The 24,677-nt window shown below is 35.1% G+C and overlaps 2 protein-coding genes across 2 annotated transcripts; both read right to left on the reverse strand.

Moving 5' to 3' along the window:
• Nucleotides 1-18,764: 18,764 nt before the first annotated feature.
• On the reverse strand, nucleotides 18,765-20,775 carry LOC107429587 (putative disease resistance protein At3g14460). Its single transcript, XM_060813192.1, has 4 exons — nucleotides 20,488-20,775; nucleotides 20,116-20,232; nucleotides 19,733-19,990; nucleotides 18,765-19,469 (listed from the first exon to the last, which is right to left on the reverse strand). The coding sequence occupies exons 1-4, from the start codon at nucleotides 20,773-20,775 to the stop codon at nucleotides 18,765-18,767; spliced, it is 1,368 nt and encodes a 455-aa protein (XP_060669175.1).
• Nucleotides 20,776-21,916: 1,141 nt separating this feature from the next.
• Nucleotides 21,917-24,611, reverse strand: LOC107429588 (uncharacterized; the record flags this gene model as incomplete). Its single annotated transcript, XM_048462746.2, has 5 exons — nucleotides 21,917-22,226; nucleotides 22,806-22,918; nucleotides 23,650-23,749; nucleotides 24,015-24,137; nucleotides 24,468-24,611. Coding segments are annotated over 5 exons (675 nt in total), but the record flags the coding sequence as incomplete, so codon positions are not given.
• Nucleotides 24,612-24,677: the final 66 nt, after the last annotated feature.

The raw sequence follows: 24,677 nt of genomic DNA on the forward strand, positions 1-24,677 counted from the left end.
TTGAGACACTCTAAATTCTTCCAATTTCAACAGACTCCAAGAATCCATACCTCAAGTAATAAAGAATTTAAACCTTAATTCTCATATCACAACCAATACTATGAACTAATTACTAGATCTTTAACCATAGGAAAACATTCAACGCCTTCTTATATTCTAACTATACCCCAAAAATCATATTCCTTATGAGGTTAAGTTATTACCAAGGATATTAATCACCTTAGATCTATAAATCACTAGCGATATAAGACCTTTAATCTCCAAGAAAATGAAATATCAAAATGTTAGTTCTATGAAACGAAAATAACTACGCTTGAACATCTAACTAGGTCCAAAGAATCCTCTTCTCCACACTGTCAGGGTGTATCGCATACATCAAATCACGTGCCTCCCTTAGGATCTCCTGTTTGGATGCAACAACATCCGGCCCTTGGATTTTCAATTGCGATACCTAAACCTTAAGTTGATCTTGAAAATACCTTAACACTTTAGGGTTGATCGACACACATCCCTTTTCTCCACAAACAAAACGGGTGCCTTTCACGATGATATGCTTGGTCTAGCGAAACCTTTATTCACCAAATCTTGCAGTTGAGCCTTTAGCTCTCTTAACTCCATTGGAGCCATATGGTAAGGTGGTAGGAAAATAGGTCAGTGTCGAAAGCTAGGCGAACTTGATCTCCTTTTCTGATAGTAACCAGGTAACTTGTTGGGAACACATTCTACCAGTCTCATTACAAGTACGTCTTCCAACACTCACCATCTACTCAGGCATTAACCACATGGGCTAGATACCCTTGGCAACTTCTCTTTAATAGCTCCTTGGCACGGGAGTAAAAATTAACTTCAGTACAGGCCCCTAACTCCTCCAAGAAACACCAATTTGAGTAGGCCAAATCGCTTAAACTTTACTTCCTTATGGTAGCGATCCACATCATAAGATTCGCAGCTAGCCATTTCACGTCTTAAAGTCTAAAATATCCAACTTAATCAGGTCTCCTTCCCTTACCTGATCTTCGGTAGAGAAGAGGCAATCCCTGATCATTTGACGAGGCCATAGGTATTCCCCTAGAGGAGAGGCGCTTTCTAATTAGCACTTTTAAAGATTAAAGTTATCTCAATTCCAGCAACAAATTCGCTTCAAGACAAAGGAAATAATGCTTCAAAATGGTTCAAACAAGAGAATAAACACGGATGGGATGCACAACAATGCACAGTCCCTTAGGAATACTAGAACCTAGAGCTTTGATACCAACTGTCACAGCCCAGACCACCCGCATGAGATATTGTCCGCTTTGGGCCCAGCCTGCACGGTTTTGTCAAAATGCATCTCAAGGGAAAGGTATCCACACCACCTTATAAGACGTGCTTCGTTTCTCTTTCTAACCGATGTGGGACTTCACATGAAATATATAATCACGTATGTAATTTTTAGTTACTTGTTTGAAGCATGCCTAATTACCTGAGTGCTTAGCCAAAAAACATTCATAATAAGTGATGACGATGATAATTAATTATTTGATGATTCTGCAACTAGAAATTAAAATTACATTAAATAATAAAGCTTATAGCCAAAGAGATCATTGGGTTGTTGAATTTGGAGGAAGGCCTAAAATCCATTTTGAATTGCTAAATGCTAATGTTGGATGGATGGATAACCTAGATTTGCAGCCAAACAGATTAATTAATGGAATACTTGGTGGATCTTGAAAGAGAAATTACCTTCACTTGATCACTGCCTCATGGGGAAATTGAAGGGCTACCCTCACTTGATAACTACTCAACTAACTGTGACATTTCAAAGTGAAACTATGAGTCACATTGTTTTTTGGGCCATTGCCACCCTTACCATTTCCCTTTCCTCTCCCAATTTCTGCACATGATAAACAAATTCTTTAAAAACCAAACCCTCAACATATAATAATAAAATAATAATAATAATAATAATAATAAACAATTTAAAATAGTAATAATAAGTAATATAAAAAAATTGAATTTGGATAAACACTGCAATTTCAAATCTTGATACCACCATCCTTGGAACTCGCCTTTCCCCTCCCACTTCCTACAGTTTTAAGCCTTGTTTTGCGAAAATCATTGCCACATTCAGCAAAACTATACCCCAAAAAAAAAAAAAAAGTTTCCACATTTAGCAAGCTGAAACAGGGAAGAAGGTACCTGAGGATCAAGTACCACAATTATTTTCAACCTTCCTGACATCCTTCCAATGAAAAATAAAGCAAGAAAAGAAACTCATTCTCTGAAAACCCATTAAATAATTAAAAAAAATTATAATTAAAAACAAAATTTGTACCGCCAGACAACTAAAAATCCCACTCAAGTCGCCAACACAAAGAAAAAAAATTTGTACAACCAGAAAACGTCTCTTTGTACAACTAAATTTTTTATTTTTTTATTTTTTTATTTTTTGAATGTATCAGAAAATTTCAAGCAGTAATATATAATTTAACACATTCCAAAATGGAAGCCTCAAATTGGAAAAAAAAACATCAAGTGAAGACCATACTAAAAGAACACATTGAATTTCAAAAGACCACATTATTTTTATCTTAAATTTCCAATCCATACTCGCATCCTATTGACTCTTGAGATGGGAGATATTTTGGTATGTGAAGCAGAGGTAAACTTTGTGCTGTTAAGTTGCTAACATGCTTTCTTAAACGTAAAGTAATCACACTACATGGAATTCAAGAACGTCAACATTAAGAAGGGAAGAGAGGAAGATCTGCAATTTGTTGATTACATATTTCAATGAGATTAGAGACTCTAGGTAATTCTATATCAGCAACCAATGAACTGCTACAATTTGTTTCCACAAGCTTGACTTTATTGAGATTAGTCAGTGGGGAATGAGGATTGTAGTCAAGAGTCAATTTAAGTAATGGGAAACAAGGAGCCTATTTAAAATTTATCCATTTACTTCAAAGATTAGAATTAAAATTTCTGGAGTTGGGAACATAATGAGGAAGAGGACGAACAACCGGAAAGAGGCACCAAAACAGGACATATCACATCGCATATTACATATATATATATATATATATATATTGAAACAATAACAAAGATAAGTCAAATACTAATTAAATGAGTAATATGAGAAATAAAAAGTGGTAAAGATAACAGAGACTCAGATCTCACAAATATCTGCGCAGAAGTTGTAATTTGGCAATATAATGCTCTCATATAAACACTGTAAATTTCTGCGGAAAAAATTCACTATCTTAGATTGAAACTGGTATAAATTACATATTTTTGTTGTTAATCTTTAATACATGGTTTTTATTACCTGAATGAGTTAAGAAAATCCATCTTTGGAAACTCAAGACATCTAAAGTAAAAGCGGTTATGGAGGGGAAGCAGAATGCAATAGACCAGAGCCAGAGGTTGAATAGCAGTAAAAGTTGGGAGCTCAAACCCCTCCATTTCTTGGGTAAGAATTTAAATCCCAAAAGCAATTTGAAACAATATAATAGAAGAATAGCAGAAAAAATTGTCTCCTGAAGGTGGAAAACTAAAAGGAAATCAACAGCATAATAAGAGATTCACTGTTGGACCGCTGGTTGTGCCACAGGGAAGAAATGAACAGGAAATTAAATTGATATTGAATTTTAGATCAAGTATAACTACTTTTATTCTAGGTCAAGGGAAGAGAAGAAAGCATAGTCAGTGGTTTTTATATTATGAAAAGAAATACCTCAAGGTCTATCCCATCTAATGATAGCCTTTAGCATGATAAAGCACACATACAATTAAGAATTGCAAGTTTTTCATAAATTAAGGGTTCATTTAAGAAGATGAAAACTATAGACATAAAAGGACACTTTTTCCATCTACTGGATATGGCACATCCATGCTCATAAATATATAAAAATGGAACATAGGAAGAATAAAATGAAAAAGCTCTCCTAGTACTATATTTAAACCCTATTTTTACAACTTTAAAGGAAGAAAAATCATGATAACAACCATCTGAAAATATGTTATGAAATGTCTACATCCTAAGGAGTTAACAAGATCATGCAGTTTCTAAGAAAATTCAAACATGATGTTATCCTATTCCAATGATGTCAATCAAGAAAGTGCACCGACTGATAATCACATGGACTGGATAGTTTGGACTTTTCATAACTTCCTTTTGCATCTTCTGCCCAATACTGTGACTTGTAATAGGAGGAGAACATCAGATAATTAATCTTTCAGGTATTAAGCCTACATTCACTGTCAAAGGTATAAAAAGATGCATAAGGTTATGTTCACTCAACCTGGCGCATAATTTATGCACCCCACTTCCTAGAATGAAGGTCAATGCCGTCATATGCTTTAAACATCATGCAATTTTTTTCTTTTTCTGTTTTATTGAAACTAAACACATATATTTTCAATAACATGTAATACATGGATTTTGTTAAATGAGTAAATCAAGAAACTGTATACTTAGAAACTCAAACATCTGGAATAAAATTGGTTATGCAGGGGAAGCTGACTGCAATCGACCAAATCTACAGATTTGAGTAGCACTGGATAGTAAGGAGATCAAACCCAGAAATATTAAAGGGAGTGTACAAGAATGGTTTGATGGTGTATCTACATCCTCTCAATTCCATTCCCAAGGCCTACTTTGGAGGCCGAAGTGCATGCCAAACTTTCCTTCCAATTGGAATTGGGTCCTTCCTTTCACTCTGGACACACACCCTCTTAAAATTTGTAGTTGCATATCAATTGTGTTTCATGATATATATATATATATATATAAATATTCCAATCCATAGTTCCACGCTATTAGCTTTTGAGAATGGAGATATTTTAATATATATATATATATAATTTAAAAGTAAACTTTTTGCTTAAAAGGTGCTGAAATACTTTCTTAAAACGTAAAGCAATTACACAATCTTTTGCTACATGAAAAGCAAGAACATCAAGATTAATAAAGGAAAAAAATATATATATATATATATATATATATATTCTGTTTGTTGAAAATACACCTTTAAATTCCGTTAGCTATTGAATGAGATTAGGGACTCTAGTAGTACTACTGCAGTATCAGCAACCAAGAAAGCTGTGCAATTTGTTAGTTGGAGATCTCCCCCATTACTAAATAGAAGCTTTGCTTTGTTTGAGATCGGTCAGAGGGGTCTGAGAGATGCAACCCTGTCAATAGTTCATTAAAGTAATGAGAATCAAGGACCAAACTATCATATTGACATATATATCTATACTCTAACAAAGATCAAGGAAAAGAATATCTTACAAATAGCTGCACGCAAATAAAATGCTGCCATATGCTTTAAACATACTAAATTGAATTTCTGCAGAAAAAAATTCACGGTCTTACATTGAAACTGGCATAAATCACGTTTTTTTTTTTTTTTATTGATGTGTAATACATGGTTTTTCTTACCTGAATAAGTTAAGAAATTCCATCTTCTAGGAACCTAAACATTGAAAGTAAAATCGGTTACGCAGGGGAAGCTGACTGCAATAAACCACTAGCGAGTTAAAATTAAATGGCAGTAAATAGTAGGGAGCTCAAACCCTTGCATTTCTTTGGTAAGAATTGAAATGCCAAAAGCACTTTGTAGCAATATTATAGCAGTATAAAATTGTTACCTGAAGACTTAAATGATCAAAAAGAGCTTGTAAGTTGATATCTGCCCTCAAGCTAAAGTAAAATCTTGGTATTATTGAAATCCCCAGGGGACTGAGAATTGTAACACTGTGAAGATCAGTTCATTAAAGTAATGGGAGGCAATGAAGATTTAATAGTTTTTGCACATAATTCAAAGCTTAAAAATAAAGATTTATGGAGTTAAAAGAGAAAAATATAAAAAAGATGAAATTGACACAGTTAACAGAGAAGCAAATCTTACAAATAGCTCTAAAGAAATTACAATTTCGCCATACATCATGCAAATTGCTGCATATAATAAGCCACTATCTTAGATTGAAACTGGTAGAAAACACATATTTTTCAAACAATGTGTAATGCATGGTTTTTAATACCTGAATGAGTTGACAAAGTCCATCTTTGGAAACTCTTACACCTGAAGTAAAACGGTTTTGCAGGGGATGCTGACAGCAAAAAGACTATTTATTTCTTGGATTACAAGAAATGAAAGTTCAACAGTTTCATGGGTAAGAATTCGAATCTCAAAATCACTTTGAAACAATCAAAGAGATTTATGGTAGCAGCTATAGTAGTGATGTGATTCCGCCCGAGCCCGCTCCACCGATAACCCGCTAGAGTGCTGACTCGACACGGATGAAGACTAGGCCAATCACAAGAGCTCAAATTAAGAGATTTAAGGGCAACCTGGGAGTATTTATACAGAGGGTAATCAATCTCAATAGAGCTTGTCCATACTTGAAGATACAAAGCCTATTCGAAGCATCCAAGTGGTGGAAGCCGATACGGACCCGGGTGACGGTTTTGGTACATTTTTGGAGTCCGGGAAGCATGAAATGGTTCCAATGCTTTATGGGTTCAATACATATGCCTAAGAGGTCATGGAATCAAGTTAAATCAGCCTCAAATGCAATCAAAAAGGGCTTGTACGGACAGCATCAACAATTTGGCCGAATTTGCTGTATTGCTTGCTGGCTTTACTGTATTTTACTGTTTTAGCCTTTTCTTATTTTTCCAAGCATGGGCAACGTGTGGGACTTCATATTCAGCTTATTTGGCATCCTACAAAGCATCTAGAAGCTGATTTGAAGCTCAAAGAGGTCAAAGATTGATCAAAGTCAACTTGATCAAAAAGGCTAGCATTTTTAGTTTCCTAATTTGTTTTTACTTTTTGTTTTAGGAAACTACCATTACTTTTTGGTTTTTATTTACTTATTTTCTGGAAAAATAACTTTAGGAAGGTTTTTATTTTATTCTTTCATGGTTTTTATTTTATTCTTTCCATTGTAAATTAATTAATTCCTAATTTAATATAAAGGAATTAATTAATCAAACTTAGATTAGGAAAGGAAGTATAGTTTCAGCCAACTAGGTTTCTTTATGTGTGGTGGCTGGTTTTCTTTTGTTTTTAGGGTTTTATTTCGTGGCTTTGTAGCCTATTTAAAGGCTTATTTTTCAATAAGAAAAAACTTTGATTTGATTAAGAAAATACTTGTGAGATTAATTATCTCTTTGTTCTTTGAGAACACATAAAACACCATTAGAGAATTGGTTGTTTTAGCTTGACTTATCAATGGGTTTCCCATCCCCTATTGTGGCGTCTACATTATACCAAGGTTTCTAACCACAGGTTGGTTAGGGGTTGAGGTCCATTCCATTAGAACTTGAACTTAATTAAAGATCCGGGCTAATATAATACGGGTTTAGGAGCAGGTCGTCCTAAGTTCGTATCATTTGGTATCAGAGCTAAATTTTGTTCAGGTTTGATCTATCCTTATTTGCTTTATTTGTTTTTGTGTTATTCTGCAATTTTAGCATTAGGTTAAGGTTGCATCCATCCTATACACGTTCAGCATCTTAAAAAAAAAAAACAAAAAAAAAAATTCATTCCTAGTTGAATTAGGATTTCCTAGTTTTATCGTATTTTTTGTTTCCTAGTTTGTTGGTTGTTTTTCATCATTGTTCTTGTTAATTTTGGGTTTTGTTGATTTTTCTTTGCTGTTTTAGTATTAAATATTTGCATTCATATATTCAAAAAAAAAAAAAAGAAAACAGGAAAAAAAAAAGTTTGCGGGAACATTTAAAAAAAAAAAAAAAAACTGCACATTTTGTTTATTTGGAGGTCACGGGTTTGGTGTTTGTTTTGGAGTTGGAATTAAAATTTTGGTAATTATTCTTGCTACTGCAGTTGTTTATGTTCTGTGAGTGAAAAAAAAATAAAATAAAAAGAAGGTAAAGCCGAATAAAAAAAAATAAAAATAAAAAAAAAAGAAGAAAAAAAAAATATTTCGGTTTGTTGGAGTTTGATTTGTTTGCTGGAAATTTGTTGGAGCTGCTGGTTTTTTTATTATTTACTCAATATTTGAGTTGCTGGAGAATTATTTTTGCTGCTGGATATTTGGATTTTGGGTGCTTAAATTATTTGGATTAAAATTAGATAAAGGAATTGATACAAAACTTGAATTACAAGAACAACAACCAACACTTTTCTATAATTTTGTTCTCTTTGATTCTTGTTCGTATTTGAATTTATTTTTCTGGAATTTTATTCTTGAACTCATAATCTACTACCATCTGGTGCAGTTTTCAAAAATTCCAACGTTTTCCCATTATTTTGTGTTTTCTTGTCTAGAAAGCCGAAAAATTAGGATTTGTTGGATTCTTTCGGTATTGCCTACTTTTTGCTACTGTTTTGTTGATAAGTTTAGTTAAAACATATTAGTGATCTAATTGCTGTTTTGTGGGCGTTTTAATTAGAACTTTGAGATAATTCATTGAGTGGAAAAAGGCTAGAGTGTGAGAGCTTAAAAGAGGGTAAAAGCCGAAACTAGTGTGCAAACACGAGTGTCGAGACCTTGTTTGAGTGAGACATGTGAGGGAGTGAATATTGTGAGGATTTATTTTATTTTTGCAGTATTTTACTAACATGGCAGATTCTAGAATAAGAAGAGGGGATCCACCCTTGAGGATCAATGAGGAAGAGTCCGTAGCATTCCATGGCGATGACCGAGCTATCGGGAGTGGAGACCAAGTGGACATGAGAGCTGTTTTGGAATCAATACAGCGGGTTAGTGCTCAAGTTGAGCATGTAAATCAAAGAGTGGGAAGACTAGAAGCCTCACAAGGAAGGCCGAATACAAGAAATGGGCAAGAATTCCATGGAGGACGAGACCGAGGACGAGGAGGTCGCGAGAGGCCGAGAGAGGAATTTGATGAGGATCCATTCGACGGTGACTTTGAGGAAGGTATGGACGAAACCTTTGCTGTCCAAGATAGAGCTGGCCGTGGGAGATATAGGAGGGAAGAAACAGATGACAATCTTAGCAATATCAAGATCAACATCCCACCATTCATGGGAAAACGTGACCCCGAAGCATATTTGGAGTGGGAAGAAAAAATTGAGATGATATTTGACCACCATAATTATTCGGAGGCTAAGAAGGTGAAATTGGCAGCAATGGAGTTTGGCCATTATGCACTCCAATGGTGGACCAATGAGCAAAACACCCGAAGGAGAGTTGGTGATGACTTGATTACTACATGGCGACAAATGAAAGGAGCCATGCGGAAGCGATTCGTACCATCACACTATCATAGGTTGCTGCATCAAAGACTTCAATCTTTATCTCAAGGACATGGATCCGTGGAGGATTATTACAAGGAGATGGAGATGCTTATGATGAGATTGAACTTGAATGAAGATAGGGAAGCAACCATGGCAAGGTTTCTTGGTGGTTTGAATCGTGAAATAGCCAATCAACTAGAATTGCAACAATATGTGGAATTGGAGGAGATGTTGCATGTGGCTATTAAATTAGAGCATCAATTCAAGAGTAGGGGTGTAAGATCATGGTTTGGAGGTGTTTCCAACAGTGGAAGGTCCAATTCAAGTGGCTGGAGGAACAATCCCATCTATGAAAGCAAGCCAAAGCCGAAAGTCGAAGAAGAACGTTCAAACTGGCCAAGGAAGGAGACTAGAACCAAATTTGTACAAGCACCAAAGAATGAGGTAAAATTAGATCCTAAACCTTCTAGAACTCATGATGTTGTGTGTTTTAAGTGCCAGGGAGGAGGACACATTGATAGCCAATGCCTGAATAGAAGAATCATGGTGTTAAAGGGCAATGACGAGCTAGAATCGGAAAGTGAAGAAAGTGAGGATGAAGCCAAGCAAGAGGAGGAGGATTTGGAGGATGAACCCAAAACCTTGCAAGCATCCAATGCTGAATTAAACTTGCTTTCTAGGAGAGTACTTGCTACATACAAAGATGAGGATGAAATTCAAAGAGAGAACATCTTCCACACCCGATGTGAAATTCAAGGTAAGATTTGTAGTATGATTATTGATAGTGGAAGTTGTACAAATGTAATTAGTAACATTGTAGTTGATAAATTAGGCTTAACAACTATTAAACACCCAGAACCTTATAGATTACAATGTCTTAATGATAGTGGTGAGATGAAAGTAAACAAACAAGCCAAAGTCAAATTTAGTATAGGTAGATATGAGGATGTAGTTTTATGTGATACTGTATCCATGATTGCTGGACATATACTATTAGGTAGGCCATGGCAATTTGATAAAGATGCTACTCATTTTGGTCGAGAAAATAGTATTGTTTTCAGGTTTAAAGGGAAGAAGGTCAAGCTGGAACCATTATCTCCTAAAGAGGTTTACAAAGACCAATTACAAATGCAACAAAGGAGAGAAGCCGAAAAGCTTAAGGAAAAAGCAAGTATGGCACCAACGGCTTCACCATCCTTTCAAGAAGGTAAGAATGAGGTTGCTGATCAAGGTAAGGTTTCTAAGGTTCATATTGAGTGGAAAGATCAAGGGAAAGCTGAAAGAGAGGGAAAAAGAAGTGGCAAACCCGCGAGCTTGGAGAAGGAAGAGAAATCTGACGGTTTGCGCCAATCCAAGGGAAAAAAAGAAAAAGAAAGAAAGGAAAGGTTAAGTAGCAATTTTTATTTGAGTTTAGGGGATATTAATAAGGTTATTGAGTATAAGAAACCTTTGCTGGTCATGCTTTACAAAGAAAATTATTTTAATGATCAAACTAACTTTGAAGAACTTGAATTGCCAAGTTCAATGATTTCTCTTTTGAAGGAATTTGCAGATGTCTTTCCAAATGAAATTCCAAGTGGACTACCCTCCGATCAAGAGGGAAAAGGTGAGCTTGCTGTCCAAGGTAAGTCTTCTAATACTCAGGTTGTGTGGAAAAATTTTAATAAAACCAAGAGTGAGAAATTTGGAGCAAAAGCCGAGAGTGAGGAAGGTGAGATGACCATGAGTGAGAAAGGAAAAGGAAGACAAGAAAGGAAAAATATAAATTTTTATCTTAGCTTTGGTGATGTTAATAAAGTAATTATGAATAAGAAATCATTGCTGACCATGAATTTTAAAGATACTTATTTAAAGATGTCTTTATTGCATAAAACTTTATCTGCATTGTTGAAAGCTTTACTTAGTGGCAATTTGAAAATTTGGAAAATATTGTTTGCTAACTTTAAAAAGTGTAATTTTTACCATAATGAGCATGTATTTCTAGATTTTGTTGTAATAGTATTTGACCCAGGAGAATTGTTTTGGTTGCACTTACAAAAGGAAAGGTTTCCTAATCAAAGAAAGTCAAAGCTCATGCCGCCTATGGATGGACCTTTTCAAGTTTTGGAGCCCAATAACAAGAATGCCTACAAACTTGATTTACTAGGTGAGTATAACATGAGTGCTGCATTTAATGTTGCTGATTTAACTCCTTTTGCTACAGGTGATGATCTTGATTTGAGGACAAATCCTTTTCAAGAGGAGGGGAATGATGTGATTCCGCCCGAGCCCGCTCCACCGATAACCCGCTGGGGTGCTGACTCGACACGGATGAAGACTAGGCCAATCACAAGAGCTCAAATTAAGAGATTTAAGGGCAACCTGGGAGTATTTATACAGAGGGTAATCAATCTCAACAGAGCTTGTCCATACTTGAAGATACAAAGCCTATTCGAAGCATCCAAGTGGTGGAAGCCGATACGGACCCGGGTGACGGTTTTGGTACATTTTTGGAGTCCGGGAAGCATGAAATGGTTCCAATGCTTTATGGGTTCAATACATATGCCTAAGAGGTCATGTAATCAAGTTAAATCAGCCTCAAATGCAATCAAAAAGGGCTTGTACGGACAGCATCAACAATTTGGCCGAATTTGCTGTATTGCTTGCTGGCTTTACTGTATTTTACTGTTTTAGCCTTTCTTATTTTTCCAAGCATGGGCAACGTGTGGGACTTCATATTCAGCTTATTTGGCATCCTACAAAGCATCTAGAAGCTGATTTGAAGCTCAAAGAGGTCAAAGATTGATCAAAGTCAACTTGATCAAAAAGGCTAGCATTTTTAGTTTCCTAATTTGTTTTTACTTTTTGTTTTAGGAAACTACCATTACTTTTTGGTTTTTATTTACTTATTTTCTGGAAAAATAACTTTAGGAAGGTTTTTATTTTATTCTTTCATGGTTTTTATTTTATTCTTTCCATTGTAAATTAATTAATTCCTAATTTAATATAAAGGAATTAATTAATCAAACTTAGATTAGGAAAGGAAGTATAGTTTCAGCCAACTAGGTTTCTTTATGTGTGGTGGCTGGTTTTCTTTTGTTTTTAGGGTTTTATTTCGTGGCTTTGTAGCCTATTTAAAGGCTTATTTTTCAATAAGAAAAAACTTTGATTTGATTAAGAAAATACTTGTGAGATTAATTATCTCTTTGTTCTTTGAGAACACATAAAACACCATTAGAGAATTGGTTGTTTTAGCTTGACTTATCAATGGGTTTCCCATCCCCTATTGTGGCGTCTACATTATACCAAGGTTTCTAACCACAGGTTGGTTAGGGGTTGAGGTCCATTCCATTAGAACTTGAACTTAATTAAAGATCCGGGCTAATATAATACGGGTTTAGGAGCAGGTCGTCCTAAGTTCGTATCATTTGGTATCAGAGCTAAATTTTGTTCAGGTTTGATCTATCCTTATTTGCTTTATTTGTTTTTGTGTTATTCTGCAATTTTAGCATTAGGTTAAGGTTGCATCCATCCTATACACGTTCAGCATCTTAAAAAAAAAAAACAAAAAAAAAAATTCATTCCTAGTTGAATTAGGATTTCCTAGTTTTATCGTATTTTTTGTTTCCTAGTTTGTTGGTTGTTTTTCATCATTGTTCTTGTTAATTTTGGGTTTTGTTGATTTTTCTTTGCTGTTTTAGTATTAAATATTTGCATTCATATATTCAAAAAAAAAAAAAAGAAAACAGGAAAAAAAAAAGTTTGCGGGAACATTTAAAAAAAAAAAAAAAAACTGCACATTTTGTTTATTTGGAGGTCACGGGTTTGGTGTTTGTTTTGGAGTTGGAATTAAAATTTTGGTAATTATTCTTGCTACTGCAGTTGTTTATGTTCTGTGAGTGAAAAAAAAATAAAATAAAAAGAAGGTAAAGCCGAATAAAAAAAAATAAAAATAAAAAAAAAAGAAGAAAAAAAAAATATTTCGGTTTGTTGGAGTTTGATTTGTTTGCTGGAAATTTGTTGGAGCTGCTGGTTTTTTTATTATTTACTCAATATTTGAGTTGCTGGAGAATTATTTTTGCTGCTGGATATTTGGATTTTGGGTGCTTAAATTATTTGGATTAAAATTAGATAAAGGAATTGATACAAAACTTGAATTACAAGAACAACAACCAACACTTTTCTATAATTTTGTTCTCTTTGATTCTTGTTCGTATTTGAATTTATTTTTCTGGAATTTTATTCTTGAACTCATAATCTACTACCATCTGGTGCAGTTTTCAAAAATTCCAACGTTTTCCCATTATTTTGTGTTTTCTTGTCTAGAAAGCCGAAAAATTAGGATTTGTTGGATTCTTTCGGTATTGCCTACTTTTTGCTACTGTTTTGTTGATAAGTTTAGTTAAAACATATTAGTGATCTAATTGCTGTTTTGTGGGCGTTTTAATTAGAACTTTGAGATAATTCATTGAGTGGAAAAAGGCTAGAGTGTGAGAGCTTAAAAGAGGGTAAAAGCCGAAACTAGTGTGCAAACACGAGTGTCGAGACCTTGTTTGAGTGAGACATGTGAGGGAGTGAATATTGTGAGGATTTATTTTATTTTTGCAGTATTTTACTAACATGGCAGATTCTAGAATAAGAAGAGGGGATCCACCCTTGAGGATCAATGAGGAAGAGTCCGTAGCATTCCATGGCGATGACCGAGCTATCGGGAGTGGAGACCAAGTGGACATGAGAGCTGTTTTGGAATCAATACAGCGGGTTAGTGCTCAAGTTGAGCATGTAAATCAAAGAGTGGGAAGACTAGAAGCCTCACAAGGAAGGCCGAATACAAGAAATGGGCAAGAATTCCATGGAGGACGAGACCGAGGACGAGGAGGTCGCGAGAGGCCGAGAGAGGAATTTGATGAGGATCCATTCGACGGTGACTTTGAGGAAGGTATGGACGAAACCTTTGCTGTCCAAGATAGAGCTGGCCGTGGGAGATATAGGAGGGAAGAAACAGATGACAATCTTAGCAATATCAAGATCAACATCCCACCATTCATGGGAAAACGTGACCCCGAAGCATATTTGGAGTGGGAAGAAAAAATTGAGATGATATTTGACCACCATAATTATTCGGAGGCTAAGAAGGTGAAATTGGCAGCAATGGAGTTTGGCCATTATGCACTCCAATGGTGGACCAATGAGCAAAACACCCGAAGGAGAGTTGGTGATGACTTGATTACTACATGGCGACAAATGAAAGGAGCCATGCGGAAGCGATTCGTACCATCACACTATCATAGGTTGCTGCATCAAAGACTTCAATCTTTATCTCAAGGACATGGATCCGTGGAGGATTATTACAAGGAGATGGAGATGCTTATGATGAGATTGAACTTGAATGAAGATAGGGAAGCAACCATGGCAAGGTTTCTTGGTGGTTTGAATCGTGAAATAGCCAATCAACTAGAATTGCAACAATATGTGGAATTGGAGGAGATGTTGCATGTGGCTATTAAATTAGAGCATCAATTCAAGAGTAGGGGTGTAAGATCATGGTTTGGAGGTGTTTCCAACAGTGGAAGGTCCAATTCAAGTGGCTGGAGGAACAATCCCATCTATGAAAGCAAGCCAAAGCCGAAAGTCGAAGAAGAACGTTCAAACTGGCCAAGGAAGGAGACTAGAACCAAATTTGTACAAGCACCAAAGAATGAGGTAAAATTAGATCCTAAACCTTCTAGAACTCATGATGTTGTGTGTTTTAAGTGCCAGGGAGGAGGACACATTGATAGCCAATGCCTGAATAGAAGAATCATGGTGTTAAAGGGCAATGACGAGCTAGAATCGGAAAGTGAAGAAAGTGAGGATGAAGCCAAGCAAGAGGAGGAGGATTTGGAGGATGAACCCAAAACCTTGCAAGCATCCAATGCTGAATTAAACTTGCTTTCTAGGAGAGTACTTGCTACATACAAAGATGAGGATGAAATTCAAAGAGAGAACATCTTCCACACCCGATGTGAAATTCAAGGTAAGATTTGTAGTATGATTATTGATAGTGGAAGTTGTACAAATGTAATTAGTAACATTGTAGTTGATAAATTAGGCTTAACAACTATTAAACACCCAGAACCTTATAGATTACAATGTCTTAATGATAGTGGTTAGATGAAAGTAAACAAACAAGCCAAAGTCAAATTTAGTATAGGTAGATATGAGGATGTAGTTTTATGTGATACTGTATCCATGATTGCTGGACATATACTATTAGGTAGGCCATGGCAATTTGATAAAGATGCTACTCATTTTGGTCGAGAAAATAGTATTGTTTTCAGGTTTAAAGGGAAGAAGGTCAAGCTGGAACCATTATCTCCTAAAGAGGTTTACAAAGACCAATTACAAATGCAACAAAGGAGAGAAGCCGAAAAGCTTAAGGAAAAAGCAAGTATGGCACCAACGGCTTCACCATCCTTTCAAGAAGGTAAGAATGAGGTTGCTGATCAAGGTAAGGTTTCTAAGGTTCATATTGAGTGGAAAGATCAAGGGAAAGCTGAAAGAGAGGGAAAAAGAAGTGGCAAACCCGCGAGCTTGGAGAAGGAAGAGAAATCTGACGGTTTGCGCCAATCCAAGGGAAAAAAAGAAAAAGAAAGAAAGGAAAGGTTAAGTAGCAATTTTTATTTGAGTTTAGGGGATATTAATAAGGTTATTGAGTATAAGAAACCTTTGCTGGTCATGCTTTACAAAGAAAATTATTTTAATGATCAAACTAACTTTGAAGAACTTGAATTGCCAAGTTCAATGATTTCTCTTTTGAAGGAATTTGCAGATGTCTTTCCAAATGAAATTCCAAGTGGACTACCCTCCGATCAAGAGGGAAAAGGTGAGCTTGCTGTCCAAGGTAAGTCTTCTAATACTCAGGTTGTGTGGAAAAATTTTAATAAAACCAAGAGTGAGAAATTTGGAGCAAAAGCCGAGAGTGAGGAAGGTGAGATGACCATGAGTGAGAAAGGAAAAGGAAGACAAGAAAGGAAAAATATAAATTTTTATCTTAGCTTTGGTGATGTTAATAAAGTAATTATGAATAAGAAATCATTGCTGACCATGAATTTTAAAGATACTTATTTAAAGATGTCTTTATTGCATAAAACTTTATCTGCATTGTTGAAAGCTTTACTTAGTGGCAATTTGAAAATTTGGAAAATATTGTTTGCTAACTTTAAAAAGTGTAATTTTTACCATAATGAGCATGTATTTCTAGATTTTGTTGTAATAGTATTTGACCCAGGAGAATTGTTTTGGTTGCACTTACAAAAGGAAAGGTTTCCTAATCAAAGAAAGTCAAAGCTCATGCCGCCTATGGATGGACCTTTTCAAGTTTTGGAGCCCAATAACAAGAATGCCTACAAGCTTGATTTACTAGGTGAGTATAACATGAGTGCTGCATTTAATGTTGCTGATTTAACTCCTTTTGCTACAGGTGATGATCTTGATTTGAGGACAAATCCTTTTCAAGAGGAGGGGAATGATGTGATTCCGCCCGAGCCCGCTCCACCGATAACCCGCTGGGGTGCTGACTCGACACGGATGAAGACTAGGCCAATCACAAGAGCTCAAATTAAGAGATTTAAGGGCAACCTGGGAGTATTTATACAGAGGGTAATCAATCTCAACAGAGCTTGTCCATACTTGAAGATACAAAGCCTATTCGAAGCATCCAAGTGGTGGAAGCCGATACGGACCCGGGTGACGGTTTTGGTACATTTTTGGAGTCCGGGAAGCATGAAATGGTTCCAATGCTTTATGGGTTCAATACATATGCCTAAGAGGTCATGGAATCAAGTTAAATCAGCCTCAAATGCAATCAAAAAGGGCTTGTACGGACAGCATCAACAATTTGGCCGAATTTGCTGTATTGCTTGCTGGCTTTACTGTATTTTACTGTTTTAGCCTTTTCTTATTTTTCCAAGCATGGGCAACGTGTGGGACTTCATATTCAGCTTATTTGGCATCCTACAAAGCATCTAGAAGCTGATTTGAAGCTCAAAGAGGTCAAAGATTGATCAAAGTCAACTTGATCAAAAAGGCTAGCATTTTTAGTTTCCTAATTTGTTTTTACTTTTTGTTTTAGGAAACTACCATTACTTTTTGGTTTTTATTTACTTATTTTCTGGAAAAATAACTTTAGGAAGGTTTTTATTTTATTCTTTCATGGTTTTTATTTTATTCTTTCCATTGTAAATTAATTAATTCCTAATTTAATATAAAGGAATTAATTAATCAAACTTAGATTAGGAAAGGAAGTATAGTTTCAGCCAACTAGGTTTCTTTATGTGTGGTGGCTGGTTTTCTTTTGTTTTTAGGGTTTTATTTCGTGGCTTTGTAGCCTATTTAAAGGCTTATTTTTCAATAAGAAAAAACTTTGATTTGATTAAGAAAATACTTGTGAGATTAATTATCTCTTTGTTCTTTGAGAACACCTAAAACACCATTAGAGAATTGGTTGTTTTAGCTTGACTTATCAATGGGTTTCCCATCCCCTATTGTGGCGTCTACATTATACCAAGGTTTCTAACCACAGGTTGGTTAGGGGTTGAGGTCCATTCCATTAGAACTTGAACTTAATTAAAGATCCGGGCTAATATAATATGGGTTTAGGAGCAGGTCGTCCTAGGTTCGTATCAAGTAGTTACCTGTAGACTAGACTGGAATGGTCAAGAAAAGCTAGAAAACCAAAACTTTGCCATTGTTGACTCAATATGCTTCCAAAGTTGTAACTGCAATTTAGAGAAGTTGGAAATGAAATTTATAACGTGATTATTAAAACAGTGAGGAAAAGAGTTTATAACAACCGTAGTGGGATAATATTGGATATATTACCGCTGGGCTGTGGCAGAGAGGGAAAAAAGTGGCAGACAATTGAATGGGTATTGAATATTGCAAGAAGTACAACTACTTTTATTTGAAGGAAAAAGAGAAGATAACATTATTCAGTGGTTTTTATCAGAAAATTTGATCCACCTCACAATGACAGTCAGACCATGTATATAATTTAACACTTCCATGAATCAAATACTCAAACTCATAATATTTTAAACTGGAAAATGTAAATATCTACCGAACTAAAACTATACATGGAAGCATAAGCAGGGGAGGCATGTTGGATTATTGCAACGATCATATTATAAATTTAAACAACCGCACGCAAAAATTTTGAAAAATTGATTAATGTAATTGAGAATATACACCAACAATTCTCAGATGGGGCAAACAACAATTTTTAAGAAATTTTAAAGATGAAATTAAATAATAAACAGTAAAATGAATGGGGCAATCGAGAAAGCTGAATTAGTTATAGAGAACTTTTAGGATGAGTGGTGGTTATATTGAGGTCAACTAGAAAAAGAAAAATAACAATGATAAAGTATTATATTCGAAAGAGTGTAAAAGAAAAATAATAACTTATTCATCGTCATATGTATACGATATGCACGGGATGTCAGCAATCTTGGGCCAATCTTCCCCTGTCTCTCTCTGGCAGCATGGAATTAGTAAATCAGAGCCTCCAATATCCAACACAGAAAGAGATTATGGCAGCCTTTCTTCAGGCAAGCACTGGAGAAGTGTGCATTTAGTAATCAGCAAATTTTGAAGGGAGGTGAGGTTTCGAAAGGCGCTGGCATTTAGTGATTTGAGCTCTGGAAGATAACAGAGCTCAAGAGTAGTAAGAGAGGCTGGTAGCCCTTCATCTTCTTCTACCAAGCACTGGAACTCACCACATGCTATAATATACAATTTTTGAAGGGAGACAAGGCATCCAAAACCCATCCCATTTAGGGATTTGAGGTTTGGCGGCAAGTTTAACTTCAGAGAAGTAAGAGTAGTGAGCATCCGCAGATTGCACTCCATGGGTTCCCCAAACACCTTTTCACATTGGCTTATTTTAAGCGACTTTAAGTTGCATGGCCAACCCTCTTTCGAATGTGACACTACTTCATTGCATTCAAATATTTTAATTTTTTTAATGTTGAAGAGCAATTTCCCTTGTGGAAACGACTTCATTGTTGGACAATATTCTAAATGCAACTTATCAAGCGATGGATATTCACACCTTGATAACGAACCCACCAGATGGTCACTACTTCCACTTATACGAAGATAGGTCAAGGATGGAAGATAATCTGGTATGCACGCTCCATTTAGCTTCGGACAGTCTGAAAAAGTAACATACTTAAGATTTGAGAAAACTCCATCACCAACTTGTTTGCTACATCCCATCAATGACCACTCCTTCTGTCAACTAAAGAAGAACCATCAAAATAAAATTCATCGCCTATTCTCTCAACCAAATCAAATCCCTCAATCGCCAGGAATCGTAAGGAAGGTAATTGTCCGAGATATGGCAAGGAATAACAATTTTTACAATTAGACAGCGTCACAGAATCTATGCAAAAGAATGAAGGATGTCCTATCCAACTTGGGAAGCTTCTACCTCCATAATTTTTAATTTCCAATCTTTCAAGATTATCTGTGTGAGGTTTAAGTCTCTCAAGTACCTTCCATGCTTCATGTGAATCTTTAGCACTATCACCCTTCCACTCCAAGATCAGTTCACGAATAAGCTTCTTATCCTTTAAATTGGCCTCCGAAACATCTTCAACATTTACTACATTCTCAAGATTTGTAATGCATAGTTTACCACGCAGATTTTGAAACTTACCTAGCTCTTTAATATTAGATTCAATATTTTTCCGACAGCAAATTGTCCTAAACTTTTCAGACTTTTCAAGTTTGAGAGTTGTGGTGGCATCTCTCTTAAACATGTCCCCAAAATGTCGAGATGTTGCAAATTGCTCAGCATTATGATATTGGATGGTAAAAGAGTAAGCTCCTCACAACCATTCAACTTTAGAGTATGTAAGTCGTGCAAATTACATACCGTGTCAGACATCCTTTCAATTGCACTACCAGATAAGTCTAAGTACCTCAGATGCTTCAAACTGTCAATTATAACTGGCAACTGAGTAAGTTCAAGACAAGAATGCATTATTAGTGTCTGCAAAGTGTGCAGTGAACAAATTATATCAGGTACTTCTTTAATTTCAAAACCAGACAAATCCAAATATCGTAAAGATTTTAAACTGCCAATTGAATCAAACACCTTTGTACTAAGAAAACTTTCATATGTATACTGATTGCTCGGCATCGCAAGCACTCTTAGGTATTGCATTGATTGCAAATGTCTAAAACTTATGTCATATTGTTTTTCGGATGTAAACCTAGAATCCAATACTAGCAAAGTGCACAAAACCTTATTTTCACAACCATCCCCTAATATATTGATATCATAGGACTTGCACCTCCAAAGTGATAAATGACGGGTCTTGTTTGTCACAAAGTCCTGTGAGCAATCATGATTCAACCTCAAACAAGATTCTCCTGATACAAATTTGGCAAGATCATTCACAAGATCATGCATGGTAAGTCTGCCATATGACCAAACATGAAAGAATGACCTCGATACTAGATCTTTAAGATATTCATTTCCAACTTCTTCCAGCGGCTTGTTTCTTTGGGTTTGCAAAAGACCTTCTGCCATCCATAGTCTAATTGATTTTTCCTTTTCAATTGTATAATCTTTAGGAAATATTCAGCAATAAGCAAAACATCGTTTTAAATGTTGAGACAGATAGTAATAACTCAACCATAAAGCTGGAAGAATATTATTCTCTTCTTGAGGTAACTCCCATATATCACTCTCTAGTATACTTTCCCAAGCCTTGGTATCCAGTTCCAAATGCAAAAGACCACATAGTGACTTTACTGCTAAAGGTAAACCTTTGCATTTTCGTATGATTTTTCTATAAGAAAATTTCTATCAAGAGAATCTTGTAGAATTTGTAAAGGTAGAAAGAAAATTTTGTAGAATTTCCATAATTATCAGTTTCATTCAAAAGCATTGTGAAGAGTTTTCGTGGAATGTGTTAGTTTTGTAAGCGATTTATGAAGAAAAAGAAAAAATATATTTTTTAACTTAGTTAAGACTATGAATTGTAAATATTTTAGATATTAAAAAATATTGTATAAAATTATTTTATATTTTTTATATATTTAAATGATAATGTGTAAAAAATGACACTATATAAAGTTTTTTTAGAATTATGAAAATAAATATATGGAATAATTGGGAACTATGTGAAATAGCATATATTTGCATAAATATATATACCCAAAAATCATCGGCAAAAGGTGGATCATGTATAATTCCTTGCTTGTCATCCAATGGAGGGTCACCACATCCATACTATCCAGATAGAAAGAGATATTTGGGATTAAAAAGAAAGATACATAAGCAACAAGTGGTTAGAAATGCAATATAATTTGTTAGCTGTGATTTCTTATTGAATTTTTGTTTTATGGATAAATGGAATCTGATTAATGGAAACAAGAAAAACCAATGCCCTAGTAATTTTGTATATAAAGTGGGAGGCCAACTTTGGACTTGAGAATGTTATACATATCGTCGTGATGATTTAACCTTGGTGGAAATATCTATCTAGCATTCATAGTACTTCCTTTCGCCTTTTAGTCTCTTTATCAGTCTTTCATTTTGTGGGTAGCCTAGGAAATTATTACTTTTTTTTACTCTTTTACAAATTTGTGTTCTTTCTAATAATTTGTACGCTAGTATGAATAAATATGCGCATATTTGACCTTTTAAATAGATTCTCTGGATTGAACTAATAAAAGTTTAATAAAGTTTCAACAAGTTGTAATTGTTGATTTTGTAGAACATAGGTAACAATTAAGTTTGGAAGCCAAAACAAAAAAAAAATAAACAAAAAAAGGATTAAATCAAGACACCTGCAATGAGCGTGCCCGAGCCGCAGCTTTCTCCAGTGCCTTCAATCTGTTATCTTCCATTCGAGCTTTCTGTTCTTCTGTGATCTGATTTTCACTGGAGCTGGAGCCACTATTCTTATCGTTTGAAGCTTGGTTTGGTAATTCTTCTGCAGGGACCGCGTCACTCTGCAAAGTCTGTGAAGGTTCCTGTAATAGGATGAATATGAAGCACCATAAAACATTTGCAAAAATCATTTCAGGTTTTTATATTTTCAAGATTAAATATGATTTGACTATCTAGCATACAGTTGAATGTGGAGCAGTGGAGGAAAAAGGGGCAACACCAGCAATCGAAACAAGCAAATGAAAAATAAATAAATAAAAACAAAAATCTAGCACTAACAGTGATCATCTTTTTTTTTTCTTTTTTTTTTTTTTTTTTTACTACTGTGCTAAGAGTGACTTTTCTAGTTAATAACAGGCCTTGTGCACGTAATTGTGAAATTACCAGGCAAGCACAGGGTTTTACAAGCACCTAATTAATTCGTTTACCAATCCGTCAGAAATGTTTACTTTTCAAATGCTTAGATGCCTATCCTTTTAACGCAAAATATGCAATTATGAATGTAGAATTAAAATAAATTCTTTGAACTTTCTATCTGTTCTATAATGAATGTGGCATCAATTTGCTTACCGTTAAGAAAATCTTGCAAGTAACTTGTGACACCGATACTACTGAACTTCAAGACAAGCCAAACAAATTAAAACAAAAGATAGAATACATACGTCAACGGCTTTCTCAAAAATGTCCTCAAGCATGTCTTCCTGTATATTTTCAGCATCGTTTTTCTTTGAAGGGGAAACTGACTGATCATTGCCTAGTCCCTTGGAGTTCATGTCTGCAGGCAAGGAAAGAAACAATTAGAACTCAATGCAGCAAAAGAGAAAAGGAAAATAGGTAACTCCATATTCATTAAGCTATACTCAATAGGCTCAAAAAATAACCATGGCAAAAAGAATGAAGAGGAGGGAAAAAAAAAAAAAAATTACAGTCAAGAATATCGATTGCTCTAGGGTAAAAAGAACAAAGAGAATACATAATCAAACATGACCAACTTGTTTGATTTTCAATGTTCTTGTTGTTAATTGAAAGAGTAGTTTCGTGGTCCTTGAGAGGACTAAAATTCTTAATCATGTTCCTTGTATACTTAATTTTGGTCTAATTTAGTGAGTCAATGGAAAGCTTGTTGACAAGATTTCAGTCAAAAAGCATTTATCAGATTTTTTTTTTTCCCCCCCTTTTCTTTTTAGCTGAAAAGCATTTATCAGGTTATGAATTATAAAATTAACGAGTGTCTACCGCTAATGCGAGTAAACCTAAAAGTTATGTCTACTTTCCTACATAAGAGAAGCAAATTTCACTACACTAAAGGCAAATCCATTGAACCGAATTAAGCCAACCCCACTATCCCACACAATTTATGACTTTATCATTATGTCACTTCAAGAATTCTAATTAAATAGTCAGAAACATATTTAAAAGATGAAAGCAACAAGAGCCAAACATCTTTCAAACCCACAAAACCTTTAGAAAAAAAAATTAATAAATAAATAAAAAAATCCAGCAGACCTTGTTTATCCTGGGTACTGCCAGGTTCAACCGGTGGTTCATGCAACTTTGTTGGATCACCTCCGCTAGCAACTCTTTCCCTTAGTTTTCTAAGACACAACTGCACAACAGTGTGCAGAAATTAAATCAGATACATCAATCGTCACGTGTTTACAGATGGGCAGCAGGAACACGAAACAGAGTGAAGGAAAGAAATGTTCTTGTTTTCCTCATTCAATTCGCTTCCACTCTGTTCGAAATTCCTCAAAAAGCCATCAACCTAAGTCTACACCACAACCATCACCAGAGTCTACAAAGTACTAAAAATATGCTACGAAAATGCCCAAAAGCATAAAGAAATAGCGATATATATATATATATAATACCTTGACACGTTTTGTAGCAGCAACTTGTTCCACCTTGTGTACAAACTGATCAAATGAATAATAAGGTAGCAAACGAGAGTGCCATTCACTAGACATCCCAATTAGATTCCCCAAATCTCTAACCTGTGAAAAAAAAAAAAATATATATATATATATATATATATATATTAATTGGCAAACAGAAGAAGAAGGTAACTAATAGTATTATACAATATGGTTATTCTCCACCCATTATTCCATAGTCTATATTCATATGCAGAATATAAACATATATGTAAACTGCAATATATATTTTTTTTTTTGCCAGAAAAAAAAAATTACAAACAGATTGTTGATAATTTAAATTCTGATTGGAATAACAGAAATTGGAAATGATAAAATGGAAATTGAACCAACATTTATATTTAAAAAAAAAAATTAATTAATGGAAGAGAGAAAAAATGGAGTAACAACCTCGTGACCACGGCCGCGATACTTGAAGGAGCAAGGGAAGTGACGAAGGACATAGCAGAGGCCATCATCGGAAAGAAGCAGACCAAGGGTGAGCTTCGGCCTGGTCCTCGGAGCCACCACCTTCTTGGGTTTCTCGGAAGATCGGCTTACAGAAAAGGTTTTAAAAGCGGATCACAACGCAAGCTTTTGGGTCGGGTCAACAACTCTAAC

The sequence above is a fragment of the Ziziphus jujuba genome, chromosome 12 (genome assembly GCF_031755915.1).
Source record: "Ziziphus jujuba cultivar Dongzao chromosome 12, ASM3175591v1".
Lineage (NCBI taxonomy): Eukaryota > Viridiplantae > Streptophyta > Magnoliopsida > Rosales > Rhamnaceae > Ziziphus > Ziziphus jujuba.